At 46.8% G+C, this 18,448-nt stretch overlaps 1 protein-coding gene across 1 annotated transcript in view; it reads right to left on the minus strand.

The window, feature by feature from the left end:
* The window catches only part of Tnfrsf8 (TNF receptor superfamily member 8), a 46,938-nt gene that overhangs the window by 17,039 nt on the left and 11,451 nt on the right, over nt 1-18,448 (minus strand). The window contains exons 2-10 of the mRNA XM_028786005.1: nt 17,028-17,103; nt 12,143-12,259; nt 10,282-10,425; nt 6,862-6,952; nt 6,387-6,553; nt 4,014-4,104; nt 3,424-3,521; nt 786-884; nt 444-497 (exon numbers count right to left, since the gene is read on the minus strand). Of these exons, the coding sequence (XP_028641838.1) occupies nt 444-497; nt 786-884; nt 3,424-3,521; nt 4,014-4,104; nt 6,387-6,553; nt 6,862-6,952; nt 10,282-10,425; nt 12,143-12,259; nt 17,028-17,103 (937 nt within the window). The remainder of the gene's footprint in view (nt 1-443; nt 498-785; nt 885-3,423; nt 3,522-4,013; nt 4,105-6,386; nt 6,554-6,861; nt 6,953-10,281; nt 10,426-12,142; nt 12,260-17,027; nt 17,104-18,448) is intronic.

An 18,448-nucleotide genomic window follows, 5' to 3' on the forward strand; every position in this document is an offset into this window, starting at 1 on the left:
TCTCTCTCTCTCTCTCTCTCTCTCTCTCTCTCTCTCTCTCTCTCTCTCTCTCCCTCTCTCTCTTTCCCTCTCCCCCTCTCTCTTTCTTGTTATAACAAGACTGTTCTCATGAACATTTGGAGAGAAACAAAAAAAAAAAAATTAACTGACGGTGATGGAAACTCTAATACTAGAAAAATGTCAAGAAAGCAAACAGCGGTTTCAATAAGCCCTGCCCGACAGCTCATGGAAACAAGCTTGAAACCATCAAAACACAAAAACCCCCTTGCTTGGGGAGTGCTTAGGAGGTACGAGCATGCACTTATGAAACTTCTCCAACTCAAAACACCTTTTGCTGGACAATGTTTTTTTTTTGTATGAGTTGGCCCAGGCCCCAGGCCCTGTACTGGTCATGCAACTATCTGTCCTATCCCAGACAGCCCTTCGCACAACCCAAAACTCACCTGCCTGTTCCATCTTGGGCTGGAATGTCTGCACTAGGTAGTCCAGGTGAAATTCTGCAAAGACAGCAGGATTGTGGCTTAGGGAGTGAGCAGGTAGGGAAGGGACAGGCAGGGCAAGCACCTATGCCAGGCCAGCTTTTTTTTTTTTTTTTTTGGTTTTTCGAGACAGAGTTTCTCTGTCCTGGAACTCACTCTGTAGACCAGGCTGGCCTTGAACCCAGAAATCTGCCTGCCTCTGCCTCCCAAATGCTGGGATTAAAGGCATGCGCCACCGCTGCCTGTCTAGGCCAGGCCAGCTTAATGCAACCATCTTTCCCAGGACCCTGAGAGACATGCACTTACTCTGCTGGATCTGCCTCCTACAGGCTTTCCAGTAACACAGGAGGAAGGAGCAGGAGCCAACCAGCAGCACCACCATGGCCACCCAGAAGAGCACTGGACCTGAAACACAGTGTCATCTTGTATTCTGTGCACAGCTAGGAGCCAGGGCCCTTCCCTGGACCACACAGGACCCTCTTCCTACTTCTCCTGGGACATGAATCCTACTGAGGTGAGCAGCTCCTGGATCTTCCCAAAGCTGGAACTGTCTGATTCAGCCCTTACCTTACCTCCCTCACCTGGTTCCAGGAAGCTAATTGGCAACTCAGAAAGTAAGCAAAGCAAACCAGAGAGGACGAGAAATTGAGACATGAAGAATCGGAATGGATTGTGTATAGTGTTGCATGCCTGTAATCCCAGCACTAGAGAGGCAGAGGTAGACCAGTTAGCCTGATCTACAATGGCTAGTTCCAGGCCAGCCAGGTATACATAATGAGACCTCAGAAAAACAAACACAAAAGCAAAAACAACAAAACAACAAAGCTCTAGAAGTTTGAGTCTGTGGCTAGTTGGGATGGGGAAGATGAAAGCTGGTTAGGGAAACTCTGAGACCATCAGCTCCTGGGGGCAGGCACAAGGTCAACTCTGCACAGAGCATTCTCAGCCATTAAAACAAAGAGGACCAGCGGGATGGTTCAGTGGGTAAAGTGCTTGCTGCAAGCCTGATGACCTGAGTTCAATGTCCAGAACCCACAGAAAGGTGGAAGGAGAGAAGCCCACAGAAGCTGCCCTCTAACTTCCACACATGCACCATGGCATGCACACACTACATCACACACATAGGAAGGAAGGAATAGGAGTGAGGAAGGAAGGAAGGAGGAAGGCTGAAGCTTGTCCAAAGTCACCCCAAGAGTCACCACCCAGACCAGGTGACTTCAAATTCCACATCCTTTACACACAAACACACACACACACACACATACACACACACACACACACACACGAACACAATAGCTGTCCTAGAATTTACTCTATAGACCAAACTGGCCTCGAATCAAACACAGGTCCTAATGTATACTAAACTTAATGAATACTAAACCTAGCCAAGTCCAAGCCTGTGCTATTTACATGACCCACCTTTACACAGCCTACTCTGATTATTTTAATTATTTAATTGTTCTTTGGGTACATGTCTCAGGTGTTACTGCTCAGGTACGTTTTGTTTGTTATTACTAGGACAAGATCCAGGGTAGCCTCAAACTTGCTGTGTAGCCGGTGATGACTTATCTCAGGATTACCTCCCTCCACCTCCTTTGTGCTGGGATTAGAGGCCTGTACTACCACACAGGTTTATGTGGCTCTGGAAATGGAACCCAGGCTCTTTGGTGTGCTAGGCAAGCACTCTACCAACTGAGCCACAGCCACAGCCCTCTGAGTTTTCTATGGCATGCTGAGAACTGTTCACTTGAGAACTATTGCCACCGTGTGTCCAAAACTAGTACTGCTAGTCCTAAAACTGATGGCCTGGTGTTAGTTAGCTCATTAGCAGGACAGCAACTGTCTTGATCCTGCTCTGGTAATGTGAAGACCATACTTGTGCTACATGCTGACACTCCTAGGTGTTGATTTTCTATGCATTTTATATCTGAGGAAACTGAGGAAGGGAATTAGGCTTCTTACTCTTTCAGTAACTTATTCAGTTTCATTTTTCTTTCTTTTCCTTTATTTTTTTCTTTTTGGATTTTTAAGTCAGGGTTTCTCTGTGTAGCCCTGGCTGTCCTAGAATTCACTCTGTAGACCAAACTGGCCTCGAACTCACAGAGATCCACCTGGTTCTGCCTCCCAAATTCTGGGATTAAAGGCATATACCACTACCCCTAGCAACTTCTTTTCAAATAGGGTCCAACTTGCTATATAACAGAATGTGACCTTTAACATTTATGAGACAGGGTCTCACTATGTAGCCCTGACTGACCTGGAACCTGACATGTAGACCAGGCTGGCTTTGAACTTACAAAGATCTGCCTGACTCTGCCACCTAAGTTCTAGAAATGGAAACATGTGCCAACCCTAGATGAAAGAATTTTGTGTGTGTGTGTGTGTGTGTGTGTGTGTGTGTGTGTGTGAGAGAGAGAGAGAGAGAGAGAGAGAGAGAGAAGATCAGAGGACAACTCTATAGAATCCATTCTGTTCTTTTCTGTTCTTCCACCTCTACATGGTTTCTCTGGATCAAACTGAGGTCATTGGGCTTTCTCAGACAGTGCAGATGGCAAGTGAGCCATCTCATTGGTCCAACCCTGAACTTTTCCTATATCTACCTCTCAGCCTTGGGATTATAGACATACAGTACCAAGCCCCATGGATACCCTGGTTGGGATCAAACTCAGAGGTGTTGGGCATTCTAGGTAAATATTCAGCCAACAGAGCCACACCCCCAGCCTCACAACTGAATTTTGGGTAGCAAACATAGGTCATCAGGATGAAGTCATGAAAAAAGAAAAGTTCTGTCCCAAGAATGAAACAGTATTAGGAAACGACAGAGCCACAGGCTGTTCTAGAAACCAGAAAGTTGGGGTTGATCTTTATTTCTAACTCCACCAGAGGCCAAAGCTCTGGAAGGAAACCCCGCCGCCCCTTGCTTTGGACAGTGAATGATCCATACCTGGATCCAGAAATGGTGTTCCTGTGGACAAGGGAGAGGTGGGCTGCATCCTGTTGCTGGTCCAGGCATCTACCAAAAGGCTTAGGGTGGAGGCGGTACTATACCAAAGGAAACCCAGGACAAGGGTGATGGTCACAATTGCCATGTAAAAGAGGTGTAGCTAATGAAGGATGATTCTTTCTCTAGAGAGGTAAAAATGAAGTCTGGGAACCCAAAAGATCTGCATAGTCGGCCGGGCACTCCCAGCACTTGGGAGGCAGAGACAGGTGGATTTCTGAGTTCCAGGCCAGCCTGGTCTACAGAGTGAGTTCCAGGACAGCCAGGGCTACACAGAGAAACCCTGTCTCGAAAAACCAAAAAAATAAAAAAATAAAGATCTGCATAGTCTTTTCAGGCATTGATTAAGCTCTACATCCTCTGGCTTGAACGATCTTGTCACCACTGAGACAGACACACAGCCATTTTCTTCCCCAACCCCACCAAAGACCTCTAGGTCTGATGCCCCTGCATGTCCAGCCCTGACTTCCCTGGGCATTGCCTGAGGATATAAGGAGTCATCCTTTTCTGCCCACAGAGGGGTTAGGAGTCACCTGGCAGGCTCCTCATTGTTTTCTGAGGTGCTGACATCAGGGAGTGTCCCCGTAAGTGGAAGTTCCAAGGTCATATTCATCTCTGCATTACCTATAGGGATGATGACATATTAGAATCCGTGCAGAGAGTTTGAATATCCAAGCTGCAGTGGGAGACAGTGGGAGACAGTGGGAGACAGTGGGAGGTAGTGAATGGAGAGTCTTCTGTAACATACAATTCCTGGCTACAGCTGACAAGACTAACAGGGTTGTGCTCTAAAATATCAAACTGGAGAGGCTGTGGCACCATGGGCACCAAAAGCAGCTTCTGCTTTTATTTCAAAGAAGCTTAAAGGCCAGCAAGATGGCTCGGCAGGGAAAGACCTTAGATGACAAATGTGATGACCTTAGTTGGATCCCTGGGACCCACAGGGTGGAAGGAGAGAACCAATTAATTAACACCCCATGGTGCATGTATCATGTACGCACATAAGCAAGCACACAGGCACGCACACATGTGAAGGGAAGAAAAGGAACTCTGGTGAATATCCCAGCCATCCATCATGATACTGGGAGGCAGTGGATCCTTAGAAACTGGAGCCCAGAGGAAGGGAGAAAGGTCATCAGGAGTATGTTCGTGAAAGAGACCCTACCTCACCTTTTCCTCTCTGTGTATCCTGGCCACAATGAGGTGAACAACTTCCATGGAGATGAGCTGCCTCAGAACCAAGCAGCTATAGACAAAAATCTTCCCAACTGAGAACTAAAAAAACCCTTTCCCCTTGTAAAGTTGCTTAGAGACAGTGTTCTTGTCACAGAGAGGGAAAGCACAGGAAGAGAAATTACATTTAAAAAATCAACTGACTTTCTGCACTGGCTGTATGAAGTTACAGGCTGGTGTGTGTGTGTGTGTGTGTGTGTGTGTGTGTGTGTGTGTTTGGGGGGGGTTGAGTTGGGATAGTCCTAGGTGTCCTGGATATCACTATGTAGCTCTAGGTGTCCTGAAACTCTAGGTAGACCAGGCTCACCTCAGTCTCACAGAGATCTACCTGCCCTTACCTCCTGAGCGCTGGGATTAAAGGCATGCATCATCAGACCAAGTAAAGTTACAGCTTTCATTTGGTTTGTGTTTTTTAATTTTTAACCTTAAAAAAAAAAATCAGTCAGGCATGGTGAGCAGGGTACACCTTTAATCAAATGGAAAAAAAAATACCCCATGGGATTGTTTGCCCACAGGCCAATCAGGTAGGAGCATTTTCAAAATCGAGGTTCTTTTTTTTTTCTTTTTCAAATAACTTTAGCTTGTTAGCTTGTACCAAGTAGACACAAAAACTAACCAAGATGCCTGAGTTACATAATGAATTCTGAGTCAGCTACTGCTATATACCAAGACTGTCTCTCTAAAAAACAAAACAACAAAAAAACAAAAACAAACAAACATAAAATGAAAAATGGAAAAAAAAAACCAAAGACAAAATAAAAAATAAAACTACCACCAACAAAGGCAGAGTAGGAATTAGCATGTCCCCTGACGGCCTTTGTGGAAAGCGTGAGGAGCACAAGCACAAAGGAAGGGCTTGAGGCCAGACTCACAGGCCATCACGGTTCAACAAAACCAGGAAGTATACAAATGTAGCGTACAAGCTCAGACTGGGAGATGGTTCCATCTGCAAGGCGCTTACTGCACAAGTCTGAGAACCCAAGTTCAATGCCAGGAGCCAAATACAAAGGCAAGCATGGTGGAGCACACTTGTAGTCCCAGTGTCTGGGAGAAGACAAGTGGAGCCTGGGGACTCATTGGTCAGTCAGCCTAGCTTAATTGCTGAGTCCTGAGTCAATGAAAGGTCCTGTCTCAAAAAACAAGGTGGATGGCTCCTACAGACTCCCAAGGTTGACCTTTGACCTCCATGAGGATCAGTATACGCACATAGATATAGATACACACACACACACGCAGAGAGGGTGTGTGTGGAGATTTATTATTCACTAGTATTTTCAAGCCCCAAGTTGCAAATACCCCAAACCTCCAAGAACCGTTTGGACAAGCCAAGCACAGTGAATCTGTATAGCACAGGCTGTTTGCTTTCTCAGAGGGGTGAAACCTCAGCTATAAAAGCCATGAAGACCGTTAGGGGCCATGGAAGCCATGGCCTGAACCCGCCTGTTCTGTCACAAGCACCCTGAGTACAGGGCAGGAACACACAGCCCATGCCCCTGGCATGCAGGGCACTCAGAAATTCTAGGAATGAAATAACCTTTTCAGGACCTTTGGCCCTTGAGCCTCAGCCTCAGGAACTGCAATCTACAGATGCTCTTCTGTTCCTCTGCATACCTAGGTCCCCTTATCAGACAACACCCCCCTGGGAGACTGCCACTGCTTCAAGTAAACAGTACCTGGATCTGGACTGGGCTCCCTTGCTTTGGAAGAGGAAGACTCTGGAACCTTGACCAACTCAGCAGTACCTTCGTGCACAAGGTTGGTGACCCCCTTTGGCAGCAAGGTCCTCACACTGTCATTGGCTGGGGACTCTAGAGTAGGTGTGGCCTGAGGAGTGGCATGGCTGGAGAAGAAACCAGACATAGGTATGATACTTCACAAACCAGGGAAGTCTAGGTTTGGGGATTAGTGTCTACGGAGAAAGTCTCCTGCCTCAGCAAGAGCCAAGTTCCTTAGACCTGGGTCTCTCATAAGCACCAGGCAGGGCTAGACACACAGCGGTGACTCAGACGACTGGTGAGCTTGGCAGAGAGGCCCCCTGGGGTTCTGCCAGCCTGGCCTCATCCCATCCATGCACCCTGTGTGTCACAGAGACAGGGTAGCCCATCCAAAGATCACCTGAAGAAGAACAGAAAGGAGGCCAGGAGTCACCTAGTAAGTGTCTTGCAGTCATCTGGATTGGAGCAATTGGGGCCAGATCCTGGGGAAGGCAGCTCACAGATAGTGTCCTTCTCTGTTGTTTCTGCAAAGGAGACAGCAATGGCTTCAGAAAAGACTGAAGAACCCAAAGTCTCAAGGAGCAGAACTGTCACCATCACATGTAGAGTTATGGATGAGGTACTAGGAGAACACAGTGGCTATCCAGAGACATAGATGTTGGCTTTTCCAGCATCTGCTCACTCTGGAATGAGGAGAATCTATCCCTTCACCTGATTGGTCAGTGATGCTCACAGATGCATACTCACATACAGAAACACATAGACACACGCTTACACAGACACACACACACAGTCAGACCCATACAATGCCCCCCAGAAATACATATAGAGAGACACACATATACAGAGACACAGAGAGACAGACAGACACAGTAACACACACACAGAAACACACAGACGTACCCACAGAGAGACACATAGACAGACACACAAGACAGGTACAAATAGACACAGACACACAAACACACACACAGATACCTGCACAGACATATACAAATAAGTACACACACAAAAACACACACAAGACACATACACACACACACACACAGAGACACACAGGCACACTTAGGCACACATAGACACAGACACACACATACAAACATACACAGAGACATATATACATAGAGACATGTGGAGAGACACAGAGACACAAGCACATTCACAAATAAATACACACAGACACACACACAGATACACACAAAGACACACACATACAGAGAGACCACCAGATACCCCTGGGTTTGCCCTCCATGTCTATCACATCCTTACTATGCCAGGCAGTCAAGTGATCATAGCAGTCTTCATTGGGCTGCATTATAAACTATCACATGTAAACAAGTCTGTCATACTAGGTAATAAACAGTTAGTGGTCAGCCAAAAACATGGACTTTCTCACACCTCATCGCTAATCTCATCACCGAGGGACTGACCCACATGAGTTGGAAGATGCCCCAACAGCTTCTGTGGAGGTGAATTACAGCAAGGTCAGCAGTGTGATGAAGTTGACAAGGCTCAGCTGAGCACCCAATCCTGACTGGAGAAGGATGTTCTCTGTGTTCTTGGGCTACTCAACTGCCATCTCTGGGTGTCAAACTCCCCACTCACAGAAAGGAGCTGATGGAATCTGCCCTGCAAACACTTGATACTTTCGGAGAAAGTTTATAATAGCTTTGAGTGGTTGATTATCTGTGAGCAGTGCAGAAACAGAAGTTACTCCCCCCCTCCCCCTTTCACAACTGGAAATCCTACATTCCCCAGAGCTGCGTTCTGGAAGAGTCCACAGGGGCTCCAGAGATGAACAGGGTCAGGTGGCTATGGCAGGGCCACTGACAGAATGTGCCATGTCACTATGCCAGTAGTGCACAACTTTAAGCCTAGCACTTGAGAGGTGGGCAGATCTGTGAGTTTCAGGCCAGCCTGGTCTACATAGTGAGTTTCAGGCCAGCCAAAAGCTACATAAAGAAACCTTGTCTCAATAAAAGGAGGGGCATGTGTCTTGAGAGATGTCTCAGTAGTAGTTAAGATCACTGGATATTTTTTAGAGGATGGGGTTCAATCCCCAGTTCCTCTCGGTGGCTCACAACCTTCTATAATTCCAATTCTAAGAAATCTGATACCCTCTTCTTGTCTCTCTGGCCACTAGTCATGCATGTGTCACACAGACATACATGTAGGCAAAAACACTCATGTACATAAAAGAAATAAAAATAAAAATAAATCTGGGTGTAGTGGCACATGCCTGTAATCCCAGCAGTCAGGAGTCTGAGGAAGCAAGATCAGAAGTTCAAATCCAACCTGGGCAACAGAGTGACTCTGTCTCAAACGATAAATAAAGAAATAAAAAAATTAATTTTAATAATATCTTAATTTGTGCTAGGAGTATTGCTTACTGGTATAGTACTTGCATGTCATGTAAGGCCTTGGGTTCAGTACCCAATAAACACACCACACACACACACACACACACACATAAAACACACACAAAATACATACTCTTGTGTCCATGCATGCATGCACACATACATGCACAGCTCACACATATAATACCCACACTTGGGAGGATGAGGCAGGGGGATTACTGTGGTTTTGAAGCCAGTCTTGCCACGAGACATCCTGGGCTACAAAATGAGAGCAGATCTCAAAAAGTCATAATCTAACAACATAATGACCTGTGTCAGTTGGTAATCAATGTAAATATAACAAGATACATTGTATTCTCGCATACATGTTGGGTCTTTGAAACTCACTGAGCATTATACACAGAATATCTTAACTTAGACCTGCCACATTTTAAGCATTATTATTATTATTATTATTATTATTATTATTTTGGACAATGGCAGGGCTTCAGAGACAAGCCTCTGTTGCCCCCATGTGGCAGTCTTGTGAACTCCACCGAGACACCCTAGCCCTGTTAGCTGGAAGGCTGATGATCTATCTGTCTGACAGACTCAGACAAAAGCCTCTAAGTTACAGCTCCTCATCATATGAGCAGGGAGAAAGAGTTAAAGGAACCGGTCCATCCACAGGTGAAAAACTTTGCTACAGCCCAGCCCTCAGATACCTTGTTGATTTCAGACAGGGGCAGTTGCCACAGTACAGAGCAGAAAAAACAGTACAGAAAAAAGCCCATGAAACCAGGAACAGGAAATGCCAAGGACACAGGTTAGAGAAAAGGCTCTGCAATTTTCACCCCTCACTATTGGTTTGTCCCACCGGGAGTTTATGTGACTGTGGTGTCCTTTTTGCATCCCCACCTCTGTGTCTCCCTTCTAGAAAGCACACCTCCCCCCAAACCCGTTTTTTGAGAACAGTGTCCCACAGTGTAATCATTCTAGTCTCCTAAACACCACGTTTAATAGCAACCAGTCATGAACCCCTTCCTTGTCAAAAAATTAGAAGCTTGGAGATGGTAAGGCCTGATGTCATGAGGTAAACTGGGAAAAACACAAAACAAAACAATTCCTCTGCTTGACTCTGTTGTCCAGTGCCTCAGTACCTCATCCTCCTATAACATGTCCAATTCTGAAGCAGGGAAGCCAGCTCTAATTTGTCAGAAAACTCCCAGGGCAGAGACTGGAGTCTCTTACTCGTGGACCACTAGAGAATCATCCCGGACCCCAAGCTTCAAATGGACCCACAGCCTCCTTTAACCAGGCCTGAGCCTCTGCCAGTAGAGTGTCTCTAACAGGACGCAGATGTGAGAGGTGAGCAGCAGAAACCCCAGATGTTGGACACATCACAGCATGGGGAGAGAAGCTTCGACCTGTTTGTTCTACAGTGGTGGGAGGATGAGGGGGCCTGTGGCAGGTACAACAGTAGCTGCTAGGGAGCTGTGGGTAGGGACACTCACCTGGGAACTTGACAATCTCGTCTTGAGAACAGTGGAGTTCGCAACGGGCGCAAGAATTGACGGCTGGCGTGCAGCAGCGCATGCCAGGCTGACACTCACAGATTCGAGGAGAGTTCCTAGAACACGGCGCCTTCTCCACAAGGTCTGAGGGACACAGGGAGGGTCATGGAAGGGAAGAGGGAAGCCAAGGGTGAGGATCCAGTGTACACAGGGACCACCAAGGATGAGGGTAGGATACCACATGACCCTCTATCAGACCGGCCAGCTAGCACTCTATGCCTCTCCTCAGTTCTCCTGATGTGTATGAAAGGGCAGTGTGAGGGTGACCTTCACCTCCAGCCTATATACCTGCACACTACTACACAGATTACAAACAAGTAAATGTGGGGCTGGGCAGGTGGCTTAGTGAATAAAAGCAGTTGTTCTTCAAGCAAAAGGTCCTGAATTCATATCCCAAGGACCCATGTGAAAAAACTGAACTGAGAGGACCCTACATGACTGTTGCAGAAATAGGAAGACTCCTAGGGCTGGCTAGCCAGCCAATGTAGCTGAATCAGTGAGCTCCGGGTTCCCTGAGAGTCTCTGTCTCCAAAAGGAAGTTGGAGAATGACTGAGGAAGACTCCTGACGTCAGCCTCTGGCCTCCACATACACATACAACATACATGTATGCATATGTATAGATAGATAGATAGATAGATAGATAGATAGATAGATATACATACATATAACATATATATCAAGCCATTCTGAAAAGACTTTACTCTGTGATTTCACAGACCTCCAGCAAAAAATGAGATTTTAACCACAGAAGCAGGAGAACCATCAGTGGTTATCACGGTGAGGAGGACGAAAAGATAAACTACAGAAGCATGAGGAGTTTCAGGAAGTACACTCTATGTTCTGGGCACAGACACACTGTCCATGGCCAAATCCCACACCATGTGTACCCTAGCTGAATCAGGGTGAAGAATAAACTTGGCAATACATATCTACACTAGCTCATCCCCTGTGTTGGAGTCTGACTATAAAATGGTCTCCTCTGAGGGAGATGACTGTGGGGTAAACCATTTTCTGTGAAAGCATAGGACTTGGGTTTCATCTCCAGAACCCATGTTTAAAAAGATGGAGGTGGGGGGTTGAAGAGATGGCTCAGTAGCTAAGAGTACTGCTTGCCTAACATGATCAAAGACCTGAGTACCATCTTTGCATAAACTAGGCATGGCAGTGCATACCCATGATCCCAGTACTCAGGACATGGAGACAGAAGTACACACACACACACACACACACACACACACAGAAGAAAATACAACCTTTAGAAAAATCTTTGCATGCAATAAAGAAAATACACATTTTTAAAAAGACACTGAAAGCTTTTTAAAAAAAATGATTATTAGGTTTCGAGAAAAATCTCAACACATCTTTCGACCTAACCATCTACAGAAAACCAAAAGAAAATGCCAGTCCCTATCAGTAAACATAAGCAATTAAAATTAGAAGAACCTATTTCAACAATTCTCCTGGAAGCATCCTATTCTTTGTTAAGAAAGAATGCATCTCTTGATGCCAAGGCACTGCTCGGACTGCTCCAGGAAGGACCTTCACATTATGAATCCTCAGATTCTTCACTATAGAAACAGGTTAAGAAAGGGATCCTTCATGAGTCATTGTGATGATGCCTGTTCTCCCTCCAGGGAGCACACTACGTCTTGCTGAAAAGTATGGATACAAAAGATGGCTGCTGATATCAATCTTCAAATCCAGAGAGGTAAACTGAGGCACCAGATCAGATCTTGATACTTCCTGCCTCTCAGATTCCCCACTGAGACACATTCCAGGGAGAGAGAATAGGTTCTCACCTGGCAAACAGGTCACGCAGGCTGTGCACTTCCCGTCTTCATTGATGTAGTAGTCAGGATCACACTGCTTCCAGCAGTGGGCAGGACCCTGTGGGCATGGCTGTGTTGGAGACAACCCTGGGAAGAGCAGCAGAGAAGTTCTAGGCTAGGTCACCTTGATAACAAGCTGGCTTTCCACCCTCCATTTCTCATACCCAAACCCCGTTCATTCATCTCTACTTTAAACCACGGTTGCATCAGCTAATGCTTGTGCTACAGACGGAGGCATGGACCTCGATGGAGGTCACTGAGAACAGACGGGCAGCCCAAGTATAGGGAAGACTCAACATTTCTGGGCTGCCACCTGACAATCTGTGACACTGGACAATTGCAACGACCTCAGTCACACTAACAATATGATCTGTTTCTCCTAGAGTGGACAAGAGTGAAGGGTCAGTGAAGACCAGCAAGCACAGGCTGAGTACTGGCTGTCACTCTCAGCAGAAGTCCTGACTCTCTGAGGGAACTGAGGGGATTATGGGGAGTTAAGACCATGAAGATACTGACTCAAGCTGACTGAAAAGCCCTGGAATCACCCAGCAATCTTCCTCCCATTCTTTGAGGACAGGAGGTGCAGGGTGATGACCGAGGCAAGGGATATATGATATCTACTGGGTTCTGTCTGCTCTGCCAGAGCCTGGCATGTCCTCCCCCGACCCCCAAATCAGATATGTTTCCCACAGTTTCACCACAGATTGAGCATGTGACCCAGGTGGGTTAATCAGAACATTTCATTTTTCCCATCATTGCCTCAGATTAGGCATGTAACTCCAACAGACCAATCAGAGTTTCTCACCATTGTGATTGGCTCGATATGGGCACGTGACCATCAGATCATCAACCAATAAGTCCCATCTCTTGAGAGTTTTCAAAATGGATGCTCTGGCTTTTACTACTGAATTTCTGGTTAAAATTGGTTAAATCTGGCTTGGTGGCGTATTCCTTTAATCATGACTGGGAGTTAAATTTCAGTATCTAAATTGCCTAAAATACTCCCAGACTCGTCAGGATGGCTGTTTCTAGCAACCATTGGTCACCTGTTGCAGGCCCTGGATCATATTTGGTGAACCCATGTTCCGCTGACTCATAAATAGAAGCTGGAGAGACACCAGGGCCTTCACCATCCCCTGAACAAGGCCTGGGGTCCAGAACGTCAAGGAAGGCGGAAGGGGGCTCAGGGTTGAACTTAGGCGAGTTTAGTAGCAGGTGATTGTGGACCATTCTCAAGTTCCTTCTCTGGGTTCTTATAGGGTTCATGAGCTACCCTGAACCATAAGTGCTGTTGGTCATTTTATGATGCAGGCAGTAGGTTTGTCACCACAGTTATGTAAGCAGAGAACTGGGAAGCGGCTGTCAGATGGTGCCAAGGCACCACCCCTCTAGGTGAGGACAGATGCAAGAAGACCTCTCGGCCTCTCAAATTCAAAGGTCTCCCAGCTTCCTCCACCAGCCCACCCACGTGCAAACATAGCTGAGCGCTGATTCGAGAGGGCAGGCAAAATGTCAGAAATTTCCCCAAAACACGGAAGAAGGGGGTTTTCTGGTTTTCCTCTGTGGCTTGTCCGGAAGCACAGGGTCAATAAAACTCCAGCAAAACGCCCCGCCCACCACGAAGGCCCAAGGTGCTCAGCCGCTTGTAGCTCTGAGCCTTAGAGGAAGTGAGAGGCGGGAGTAGCCCCTCCCAGCTGTTAAGTGGAGAAAGCCTAAGACCTAGGGGTCAGCCTCACAAGTGTCTTTCTCTCTGTGACTGGAACTGTGGCTACAGAATGTCATAGCACTGTGGCCACACGTATCTGTAGACGCTGAGAACAGAAATGCGAGGAGCCAGTCCCTTCTAGCAAAGGAAGGCTCCTAGAGGTAGTGTCTCAGAGCTGCAATAGGATTGAGATAGCAGAAAGGGACACCCAGGGGTGAAGGAGACAGGCAAAACCAAAGGACTAGAGACCTGAAAAAAACGGGAGAAGGAGCTGGGAGAAATGACCTATTTATTCCAAGAGTGATCTTGTCTGACCAGGTCAGCCCAGTCAGTAAACAGGTTCTCCAGCGCAGGAGTGAGGATTAAAAAGAAAAAAGATGATTAAACAACATCATAGCCTGACCCCAGCCAGTTCTGAGGCTGAGGGCAGGTTTTTTTTCCCCCAATTTTCTTTTAAATCATTTTAATTACATGCAAGTATTTAGGTCAGTTCTAGGTTGAGGAACTAGCAATACAATAATTCCAAATAGTCAAGGAACAAGCAAGGCAATAAGCAAAGTCCCATGATTACTCTCGTGATCACTGTTTTCAAGGGCTTGTCAGGATGACCAAAATATCTGAGCCTACTTCCTTGTCCTAGCCCAAAATCATTCATATTCATGCCTGAGGCCTACTTCTTTGTTCTAGCCTAAGATTTAAATTCCTGACTGAAATTACTTCCCTTTTTTAGCCTAAAGTTAGATTCCTGCCTGAACTTACTTTCTTGTCAAGGCCCAAAGTCAGATTCCTGCTTAAAGCCCATTTCCTTGTCCTTGGCTAAGGTCAGATTCCTGCCAAGCAGCCTCAGTCTTGCCATTGGATCGAAGGATGGGCAGGCAGAGGGAATAGATGAGGAGGGGGAATGGATGAGAGGATGGGGAAGCGGGAGGACACCACTGAGGACTGGAATTGCTCACACCCCTAATTCTAATGAAACCCTTAACTTCAATTTGGAGAGACAGAGGTTTAGGAGCTCACTACAGATAAAGGAGCCCACCAGAAGCCCTAAAACCATGGGATGGGTGGGTCTCTATGAAAAGGGGAGTACATACCCATAGGAAGGTGGTCGGGTCAGACTGTAAGCCAGAAAGAGTCCTGGACAGAAGCCTAATCAGGCCAGAACCTGGTTTCTAACTAGGGGAAAGTAATGGTCTGCAGGACCCCAAAGAAGAATAGGGAGGAGAATGAGCGGGATTGGGGAGACAAGTAGGGGGAGGGAAGGAACCCAAGAGAAGCTGGGTATAGTCGCGCAGGCCTGGTGGAAGGGGAGAAGCAAGAGGATCAGGAGTTCAAGGCCAGCCTCCGCTACACACAAAGTTCAAAGGCAGCTTAGACTACTATATGGGATTCTGTCAAGTTGTCATCAAATTGCCGGGCGGTGGTGGCACACGCCTTTAATCCCAGCACTGGGAGGCAGAGGCAGGTGGATTTCTGAGTTCAAGGCCAGCCTTGTCTACAGAGTGAGTTCCAGGACAGCCAGGACTATACAGAGAAACCCTGTCTCGAAAAAACAAACAAACAAAAAAAGTTGCCATCAACTACTCATCACAAGAACATTTAATTTTGTTCTTGTTTTATTTTTTAATATTTTATTTTTTTTTTTTTATTTTTTAGACAGGGTTTCTCTGTGTAGCCCTGGCTATCCTGGAACTCACTCTGTAGATCAGGCTGGCTTCGAACTCACAGAGATTGGCTTGGCTCTGGCTGGGATTAAAGGCTTGTGCCACCACCATCTAGCTCAAATAGTTTTCTTTACGTATATGTGTGTTTATGAGGGCATGTCCTGTGTGTGGGTGCCCTCAGAGGTGTCAGATCCCCTTGGAGCTGAAGTTCACAGGCAGTTGGGAGCTTCCTAATGAGGTTGCCGGGAACTGAACCTGGCTGGGTCCTTTGGAAGAGCAGGAGGTGCTCTTAACCACCGAGCTATCTCTCAAGCCCTGCAGAAATATTTTTGAATCATTTTTTGGGAATAGACATTATTAAATTCTTTCTCAGATACTTCATCTGGTAGCCTGTGCAAGACTGCTCCATCAGAGGACACAGGGCTAAGAGCAGCTGTCCAAGAATCTCACCTAGCTCCAGCCACATCCCCAATGACCCTGTACAGTCCTGCCTGCACCCACCTCCAGACATTGTGCCTGGGAAGCATTAATACTGGGTACATGAGCCTACTACTTCTCACCCACAGGAAACCCTCCAGACACAGTGACCTACCTCTGATGCCTTGCTGTCCTAAAAGCAGGGGGCAGCTACACCGAGCCAGTGACAGAGACTTCCTCCCACCCTTAACTGTCATAGCTAATGTTTCTTTCAAGCAGACATCTATTCCTGTAGCTCAGAGACAGCACCACAGCTGCACCTCATACCCCAGTCACTAATGACCCCCATGTGTGCTTGAGACTTTTGATCATAGCCATAGGGGGATCAAAATGGCTCATAACCCTTTTCGAATCTTTAAGCCTGAAGATTATTGTTCCAGACAGATTTCCTGAAATTCTTCTAGAACTCACACTATACTAGGGATTGGGGGCGGGGTGCATTCCAGGAAGCCAGCAGTGGTTACAGGCAAGCTCTGTTCCCCAGAAAGTTGCAGCCCAGAGCAGCCTGGGATGAACACATGTGCTAGCTCGGAGCAGACAAGAACCATAAAGGTCAGGGTGAGGTAGTATACTCCTGCAGTCCCAGCTCTATTGATGCTGAGATAGGACAGCAAGTTCATTGCTGCCCTTGAAAGAGAACCCAGATTCAAGTCCCAGCACTCATGTGGCAGCTCACAACCACCTGTTCCCAGAGGACCTGACGCCCTCTTCTAATCGATGCAAGAGCTTACATGCATGTAGTAGCATACATAAATCCAGGCAAAATACTCATTAAATGAGGGAGGAAGAAGGAAAGAAGGTCTTGCATCCTTGTGGCAGCAGCAGACCTAGCCTGGCCAGCAGGCAGCCTTGCCCTTCCCCAGACCCTGTGACATTAGAGATGGCCTTTGGAAACCTGTAGCTATGACCACGATCATGTTTTCTACCTTCTATCCAGCCCTTCTCAACCCCTGCTTTTCTCCAGTTCCCCCAACGAAAACCATCTACCTCCTGCCTTCAGGATCCCACTCACCTGAGGGGCACTGGTAGCAGCAGTCCCTGGTATAGTAGCTGAGTTCTCCAGCACAGGTGGTCTTGCGTGGTCGGTCCTGGAGGATCAGAGAAGCTGGTGAGACAAGGCCAGACCTCCAACCTTAATTCCACCCTACAGTCCCAGCTTGGTGTCCACTGACTGTCAAGGCTGAGACCTACTGTCTTAGAGATCAGAAGAAATTCCTGACTCCACATTTCCCCACAGGGTTAATGGCAGATGCAAATGGAACACCCCGGAGTGTCTGTACCCTCCTCTGCTCACAGTTTCCTCCCCCTCTCCCCACCAGTCAGTTAGCTCTCTCAGCTACCTTCAATCTATCAGCCATAACAGCAGCTAGTTCCACCAGTGTACCCCTCCAGGGGACTGACATGCCTCCCACCATGTCTCTGGGACAAAAACAGCAATACAAATATCTGGTAAAGTTTTGTATGAGCTGAAATCCTGCATACCCAGATGGAAAAGTGCCCAGATCCCAAGACACCGGCAGAATCTTGCCCACGCCCAGCATACTCAGATGCCCCCTCTGAAAACAAAACATGAAGCCACCACATTAATTGATGTCTATTATTTAATTCTGTCTCCTCTTGAGTTTGACATAGGTCAAACTGCTCAGCCTGTTCCTTTGCAACTTTCTGTTATAAAAAATGTTTTTGGGGCGAGTGGGGGTGGGAGCATTGTGGCATACACTTTACTCTCAGCACTTGGAAGGCAGAGACAGGCTGATCTTTGTGAGTCCAAGGCCTGGACAGTCAGGGCTACATCTTGAGACCCTGTCTCAAAACAAAACAAAAAAGAAAATAATGTGTTTTACTATGCAAGCATGTTTATACCACTTTACTTCTCTTGCATTCATTCCTGTAGCCAGCTTTTCTCCTCTCTCTCTCTCTCTCTCTCTCTCTCTCTCTCTCTCTCTCTCTCTCGGGGTGGGGGTGGGGTTGGGGGCGTTGCATGTGTGAATACATGTTCCTTTAAGCCAGCAAAGAACATCTGGTGTCCTGTTCTATCACCTTTCACATTATTCCCTTGAGAATGGGTCTGTCACCGAGCCTGAAGCTTGGTCAGTGTCTGGCAGGCCTCGGCCATCCGCTTTCTTCTCTCACAGCTTTGGAGAGCTACAGGCACTGGTGACTATGCCCAGCTTTTAAAGTGGGTTCTAGGGATCTGAACCCAGACTCTTATGCTTGTGTGACACATGTTTTTACCCACTGAGCTGTCTCCCCTTCCACTGCAATCAGGCTCTTTAATTTAGTATTACGTTTCAAGAATCATTCACTGTTTTGGACAGTCACTAACGACCATGGCCTTGCAATACGGCCTCTTTGGTTGTTTCAGTCTGTTAGCTATCATGCTAATACTGCTTCATTCTTTCTTGTTTTTTTTTTTTTTTTTTTTTTTTTTTT

Source organism: Grammomys surdaster, unplaced genomic scaffold (assembly GCF_004785775.1).
Source record: "Grammomys surdaster isolate TR1022 unplaced genomic scaffold, NIH_TR_1.0 125408, whole genome shotgun sequence".
Taxonomy (NCBI): Eukaryota; Metazoa; Chordata; class Mammalia; order Rodentia; family Muridae; genus Grammomys; species Grammomys surdaster.